General features: G+C 43.0%; 1 protein-coding gene across 2 annotated transcripts in view; it reads left to right on the top strand.

The window, feature by feature from the left end:
• tmem117 (transmembrane protein 117) overlaps positions 1-7,767 on the top strand; it is a 55,755-nt gene that overhangs the window by 40,484 nt on the left and 7,504 nt on the right. For both annotated transcript variants that reach the window (XM_007546697.2, XM_016668769.1), the window contains exons 4-6: positions 765-864; positions 3,567-3,664; positions 5,574-5,733. In XM_007546697.2, coding sequence (XP_007546759.1) covers positions 765-864; positions 3,567-3,664; positions 5,574-5,733 — 358 coding nt within the window. The remainder of the gene's footprint in view (positions 1-764; positions 865-3,566; positions 3,665-5,573; positions 5,734-7,767) is intronic.

A 7,767-nucleotide genomic window follows, 5' to 3' on the forward strand; every position in this document is an offset into this window, starting at 1 on the left:
CTGTTCTCCTTCAGCTTCTAAGACACTAGCTGCCAGAAGATCAAACAGGGCTCGTCCGCCACCCCCAAACCCCCTCCGCGCATCCCTCCTCCTCTTCTCCTCTCCCTGGCAAGTTCCACACAGAAAAGGTGACTGACCCACTTTCCCTCCCTCCTGAGCTATTAGCTGGAGAAAATGGAGTGATGTAGCATGGGATGTGTGCGTCGGGTGGGTGGGTTTTGCGAGACCGAACAAAAAGCGGCTCGTCTTCTCCCGCCGCACAGACCTGAAGGAGTCGCTGGGAACTCCGAAGAAAGCGTGTCGTTTCCCAATCGGACGCCACGCCAAGGGAGGTTGTTCTCTCTAATGGCGCCGCCAGGCCCCGCTGCGGCGGCGGTGGACGCTAACCTGGCGTTGATCTAAAATAAACCAGACACGAGACAAATACGGCAAACAGATGAATAATTTGCCAAAGGCCGCAGAAGCAAACGAGAGTAGAAATGTAGCATAAATTCCTCCGCATTGAGGTAAATTGCTTACAATCCTGGGGGCTTTGTGCGAGGCAGAGCCAGCACTCATTGTTTTCTTCGGGATTAGGTTTATATTGATTGACCATCACGATCGGCATCATGATACTTGGAGGCAGAGAACAATTTTTCTTGTTCTCATTTTCTGTGACAGTGTTTTTACCTTCTTCTTCATCGTGTTCTCTTCTTCTACGCTCCAAAAAAATACACGGCATTCATTATGTCCTGTCTGAGTCTCGTCGTCTTCTGTGCTCTCAGGCCTCACATGGTGACAGAATATATGGGCATCAGGACCGAGAGCTTTATGAAGATTGCTGCCGTGGGGACGTGGATGGGAGATTTCGTGACGGCCTGGATGGTAAGAATGGAGTTATTAGGGTTTACGGGACTCAAAACCTAAACAATCTTATAGGATTGAATTGGTTAGTGGGGATAACCTGAACAGTTTTTGTGATCTGGAGTGTCCTGATCAACATTTCCACCAGCTCCTCCATGGCTCCAGATTAACTTTTTGCCTGGTTTCACTGGCACTCTTTCTTATTGAGGTACACCAGCCCAGCATCATTAAGCACCCGTCATTTTCTCGTGCCTTTACGAAGTCATTCCATCTTCAAAAGTAATTTTTTAAATCATTTTTTTTGTCATTTGTCAGTGACGGTACCGTAAAGAGGGATGCAACAATGTGAAAACCTTGTATTTGTGATTCTGTGGTCCTGCCCCCATTTGAGTACTATTTAATTGAAATATGAACTGTTAGTAGTGCACATAAACAGCTGTGAAGGAGTCAAATTGAATCCAAGCCCAGGTTTTGTTCAGATACGTCATCTTTCCAATTTAAATTTTAACATCAGCATCATCATCGGGTGTCGTTTTTGATTTTTTTTTTTTTTTTATGATTTGGAGCCTCTTGCTTTTCAATATAAATTAAAACACAACATAGTTCCAGAATCAGACTTTCTCTGAGTTCACTTTGATGAAATGTCCTGCCACAGGTAAGGTGCTCACTACAGTTAGCAACACCACAAACCCTAATTTCAGTAAATCAAACTTTGGCCTTTAAGTTTATGACTCCTCCCAAACAAAAATAATTTCAGTAAATTTGCTGTTCTCTTCGTAATTACCATTCCAAGATTGTATTCGGATATTTTTATTAATGGTCAGACTTGGCGGGTGGGGCTTGGAATGATTACTGCCTATAAACAGAAACTCTGACGGATGTACCCGCTACATCCGAACAGCATCCGCAGTAATTTAGTCCAGGCTGTGACTCCCTGGAGGATCTCAAAGATCTGAGGAGGGGGGCAGCATCAGGGAAAACAATGGAGGGACGGGGGCACATTGCAGGAGGAACACACCTCTGTTCATTATTCAACATGAAAGAGGAGAGGAGCTCCAGCGGGAGTGGGCCTCCTCTGCTGGGAGGAGTGGGGCTCGCAGCCGAGACAACCTGCCAACCTCCCTCACCCGTCGCATTAGCATTCCAAGGTACATACTTCAGAGGGAGAGAGAGTGTCGGAGTAGGAGGGAGGAAACAGGTGAAAGGGGATGAAGGGCGAAACGGAAGAGGAAGGTGATTCACGGATGCACAGCTTTGTGCGACGGATGAAAATTTTATGCAACGACAAAAGTGCTGATGCCTGAAATTATTCACCAAGTGTTTTTTTTTATTTTTTTTTAAATTATTTTTAACTCAATAAAGCACTCTGAACAAGACCTCTTTGTTTCTACCACAGAGTACGCTCACTCCTAGAGTCAAAGAAGAGCGAGAATCACCTCCCGTTTCCCTGGTTGAAATCCTTTCCTCCAACACGAGCTTTACAATCTGCTGTGAGGCGCTTTATTGAGTTGACCTCGACTGCTGCAGCTCTGCAGAAAGAATAATGTTGATTTGTGTATTAAAAGCATCCTGAGACAACGCTCCATCCAATAAAAATATTTTATGATTTAAAGGATTTTCGACCATCTGCTCGTAAACTGATGCCGTCAGCCGTCGTCCATGTAGTAACTCCGGGAAACAATATCTGTCATTGGGAGGTTGTTCAAAGTTATTTGTGACTTTTAATCATAATTTTTCATATCCTAAATTAAATAAATAAATAAAAAAGTTAACTAAAAAGTATATTTTTTAGTCCCAGAACGTAGAAAACAATCAACCCTAGAGGATTAGGACATAGCACACTTTTTTTTAAACTTTTACTTTAAAACAAAAATTACTTCTCTCACTCATTAAATCACTGTTTGTTTGTTTAATTGATTGATAAGCAGGCAACAGTTTACAATTTCACAATAAAACGATTCTTGCCATTCTATTTAAGAATGTTTTAAACTTCATAGTTTTGGCAAAACGTTTAAACGCTATAGCTTTAAGAGTCCAAAATGGAGTTGGTTTGAGCAAAGTAATTTCATGTACAGACAACATGGGGGAGCCACTATGCAATAGAGCTGCTTGACCTGAAACCTGGGCCAACAGTGTTTACTACACAGATGTTTTGCTGCTTTTTTGATTTTGTTGCTGTGTTGTGACTTTTGTTGTCTTCTGTTGTTGCTTTGCATTTTTTTTAGTTGTGTTGCAGCTTTTGCTAAATGGTTTTTTTTTTAGTTGACTTTTGCTGCAGTTTTTTGTTTTTGCTTTGTGCATTTTTTTAGTTGTGTTGCAACTTTTGTTGTTAAATGGATTTTGTTGAGTTGGGACTTTTGTTGTGCCTTCGTGCTGTCATGTTAAGAAACTGGTGAGGTTAAGAAAAACATTTTAAGACCTGCTTTCACTGAATAATGCGGTTAAATATATCATCCAAAAAGCAAACAATGGCTCCAGGTACTTAAAAAAACAAACAAAAAATGGCTGAAGTTGCTTGCCCTTTTTCAGTCTAATCCTCTGGTGGAAATTACTAAAATCGTTCCTCATAGAAAAGTAAGTTGTGGTTTTATAAATAAATTTAAAAAAGCAGGCCTGGATAATATTGGTCTGTAAAAATGTCTTACAAAGTTGCTAAGGGTGATAAATGATTTATCACCCTTCTTATCATATTGCTATTTTGAATTTTTGTTCATTCACTTCAGGTGACAGATATGATGCTTCAGGATCAACACTACCCAGATTGGGGCAAAGCTGCAAGAAGGTTCTGGAAACGAGGCAACAATCGAATCGTCCTCTTCTGGTATGCTATGGCACGCTTTTCTTTATCTTTGGTGAAACTAAATGTGTTTGCATGTCGCCTGATGCTTCGCAAAGGTGTGTGTGTGTGTGTGTGTGTGTGTGTGTGCGTGCGTGCACGCACGCATGTCTTACGGTCTCAGCAGCCCATCGCAGGGTTGCGTGCAGCGAATATCCGTGTTAATCTGCCCTCATTCAGTGTCAGCACCTTTAATTAGAAGAACAGGGTGAAAATCAATGGACACTGCAAGGTTGCTGGGTGTGCCACAAACCTGTCTTTTACTTAGCCCTACCACAAGCTGTGACCCTGAAATAAACTGTAAACAAATGCAGCAAACCGTGTCCTATACGCCCATTATGGGATGGATTAGTGGGTCCTATTTGTGCTTATAAGTATGCAACCGCCGGGCTGCACAGTCCACAGAGGCGCTAATTCACTCTCCGTGATCGCCGTCAGTCAGATATGACATCTGAACGTGCTCACCGTCGGTTCATTCTCGGGTCACAGAGTGATTGAAGGACAAGTGGGGAAACCAAATAACGTTGACACGCACGCTCGGCGCCAAGTATGCAGACGCATCAAAGGGAGTTTGGCCGCCACCGCCAATATTTCCCTCCGTCGAATCGACTCGCTCGCGATTTGAAATCCGAGCAGACAAATTCTTCTGCGGCTTTCCTCGTCTTTATTGACAGGCGGCCCCGGCTCGCGCTGTCGCAATCGATGGCTGGATTTGACGAGGCCGTCGTTTGGGATTCAGAGCTTGAAATGTGATTGATAAATGCTCTGCGGGACGGAGCTCGTCGATACGCTGCGGCGGATAGTCGGCGACGGCTGCCAAAAGGTTGGCCACTCCGAGAGCAAGAGTCCCACTGTGGAATATTAAAACCTCCTCCTAAAACTTATCTCCCCCCGGCCCCACTCTGCTGAAATGGGATACGAGCTGGCAGCCTGTGTCTGCAGGGCAACCAGCCGTCGTGCGGTGTGAAAATGCACACAGCAGCACAATAATGGTCGGGTGACATTGAGGGAAAATATCCAGTGGAGAATAATACAAGGAGAGCTTGTCTCTCTTCACATGAATGAAGATGTTTTTCCAGCGAAACAGCGACTATGGAGCTGACTTATGCAAGAAAACACAGCAATCGCTACGAGCGGTTTTGTGTTAAGCATGTAAATGCATGGAAATTGGTGTGCGGTTGAGTTCGGATTTACATTATTTTGGCATATGCAGACTTTTCTGTTTATTCACACCTTTTTCTAAGGGTGTTTTCACACCTGATGGTGCAGTAGGCTCGGTTTGATTTGGGACCAAAATTGTTCCGTTTTCAATTGGTGCGGTTCGCTTCCTCACTGCACTGTGTCAAAGAAACAAACGAATTGAACAAACCCGTTCACCCCCTTCACCTGTGGTGGCGCTGCAACAAGAACCGCATTAGAGGACGACACGAAAACCTCAGAAAAAGAAATAAGCCCTTCACAAAATGTAAACAAAGATGGAGCAGTGTCAGATATTAGTGGTTGTAGCATATATCTGACGCTATGCTTCAGTCATTAGACATGTTTGTTTTGGTTGTATTTACCCAGAATGCCCTGCGCCACAGTCCGCTTCCTGCTTTTGGAGTGATCTCACCAGAATTCACTTCATTCGAGCCGAGAGGTTTATAGGTGGACAAGAGTTTGCTTTGCAGCTGAGCTCCATCCCGTATTGACACCTCTCCAAATGAAACAGGCTTTCCAGGAAAACAAACTAGAGTCCAATTAAAGCAGATGAAACAAGGCTGGTATGAATGCACCCCAAGACTCTCTTCGTTCCATTCACAGATTTCCTTCCCCCTTCTGTCTCTCTTTGCCACACTTTTTTTTTTCCTTACCCTTCCTCCCTTCACACTAACTTTTCTTCACTTCCCTGCAGGACAGTGCTCATCTCCTTGACCTCGGTGGTGGTTCTGGTCATCAGCACCGACTGGATCAGCTGGGACAACCTCAACCGCGGCTTCCTGCCCAGCGACGAGGTCTCCAGAGCCTTCCTAGCCTCCTTCATCTTGGTCTTCGACCTTCTCATTGTTATGCAGGTAGAACGCTCCCTTGTGGCCAATTAAAAAAAGTAGAGAGAGGAGAGGGTGGGGTGGGGGGGACAGGGACGTCTCTTGGCTCAGTCCACTACCCGTCTTGCCAGTTCCCATTTTTCCCTATTCATCAACGGAGCTCTGCGGCACATAGCTCTGGAAAAGAGAAAGTGTTTGATCACTCTCAGCTGGCATGGTCACAAATCTTTCTTTTTCTCCTCTCCTTCTCTCCTTTCGGTCCTTCCATTCTGATTTCCCCACACCTGATCCAACACGTCTGAGCATAGTTTATGTTCCTAAATGCTCATGAGTCACAATTTTTTTTTTTTTTTGTGCCATTTTATTATTTTCTCCCGTGTTCTCCATTTATGTCACCGTCTCATAAATATGAATGCGGTTTTGACTGGACCTCTAAAAAAAGCCACAAATGCTTTTGTGCTGAAGGCATCTTGCGAGTGAAGCGCTCTTTCATGCCAAACAGACACGGTGCCTCGCTAAAGCAGTTGTACCTTTTCTGAGTTTTTCACTTTTTTTTTTTTTTTCCAATTTTTACCTCCTCAATATGTTGGACTTCAGTGTATTTATTTGACTTTTATGTGAGAGACCATAGCAAAAAAAAGTGAATGACAAATCATACATGTCTTTATTTCCTTCTTCCTCTCTTTTTTGTATTTCTCTCTTTCCCTCTCCTTCTTTCTTTTCAGAGTCAGTACTTTGCAGTGAAAGCTGCAAGTCATTTGAGTTTTGTCTCTAAATGCTTTGAACTGTAAGAGACCAAACTTTTTCCCCCACTTCTCTTTGCAATTACAGCTCAAACTCAGAGTAAAAGAGGACCTGAACAGCATTTTTTTTTAAAGTCATGCACACAATTCAGAATTGGATTTATGTCTGGGCCATACATTTTAGAGGAATGTATTTTTATGTCTCATTATAACATGGAGGTTTCTGGTTTTAACAAGGTACATCCTCTTTATTTATTCGCTAGCACTGGCTATTAAATGGTACCATAGTCCAGGGTGATCTGCAGTGTTATGTCTTCCAGCTGACGTAGCGTTTCTGCATGTGGACCAAAATGTTTAATCTGAACAGATTTTTTTTTGTTGTTTTTTGTCCCCAACATGGTTTTTAGAATTTTTTTTTTTTTTGTTGAGAATGCTGTTTTTATATCTTTCTTTAGCAATTGCTAGAGAAAGACTGTGTACAACTAAGGGTGAATTCACACCAGGTTTTTTTTTTTTAGTTTGCTTTGATCAAACTAAAAGTGGGAAGGAGTGGACACCGGTCCGCCTGAAAACCTAAGTCTCAGTTTGGTTGAAGTGAACTCTGGTGCAGTTCGAATGCAGTGCGAATGCCAAGCGAACTGCTCCAAAGCGGGAAGCAGACTATTGCGCTTAGCATTCTGGGTAAATACGAACAGACAAAACGTGCGTGTCTTGTGCTAGCAGGAGAAATACCTCATGGAAATTTGTCAAAAACAAAGTAGAAATCCTACAGCTGCTGATATCTGACGCTCCTCCGTTTTTGTTTGCATTTTATGAAGAAGGAAGTTGAGCTCAGTGTCGCCTTCGGAGGTTTTCGTGTCATTTCCTTCCGCGTTATCTAGGTTTATCAGCACATAACTTTTATTTAAATTTTTAAACGGTGTCATTTCCCTTCTGATTCATAGCTATGTGCTACTTTGTGTTGGTCTGCCACATTAAATCCCGATAAAATACATTAGAGTTTGTGGTTCCACCATCACCAAATGTGAAACTTTTCAAGAGGTGTGGATTGTTTCTCAAGGCAGTGTATAATCATTACGCGATCCGGTGTACAAATCATAACAGAACATCCAAACTCCTAGGGAAGAGATTTGCTATGGACTCATTAGACACACATGCTGCCTGACTAAAATTTGTTGCTACTTAAGTATATGTCCCTGGTCTGTTTGTTGTGCTAATTACAGAAGGAAGCAGTTTCTGCTCCACAGAAAGCTCGCAAGGTCACCAGTATATTTCCCATGTTAATCTGTAATACAGCTCCTAAAGTGAGTTCCAGGCT

This window comes from Poecilia formosa, unplaced genomic scaffold, assembly GCF_000485575.1.
Source record: "Poecilia formosa unplaced genomic scaffold, Poecilia_formosa-5.1.2 Scaffold17, whole genome shotgun sequence".
NCBI lineage: Eukaryota > Metazoa > Chordata > Actinopteri > Cyprinodontiformes > Poeciliidae > Poecilia > Poecilia formosa.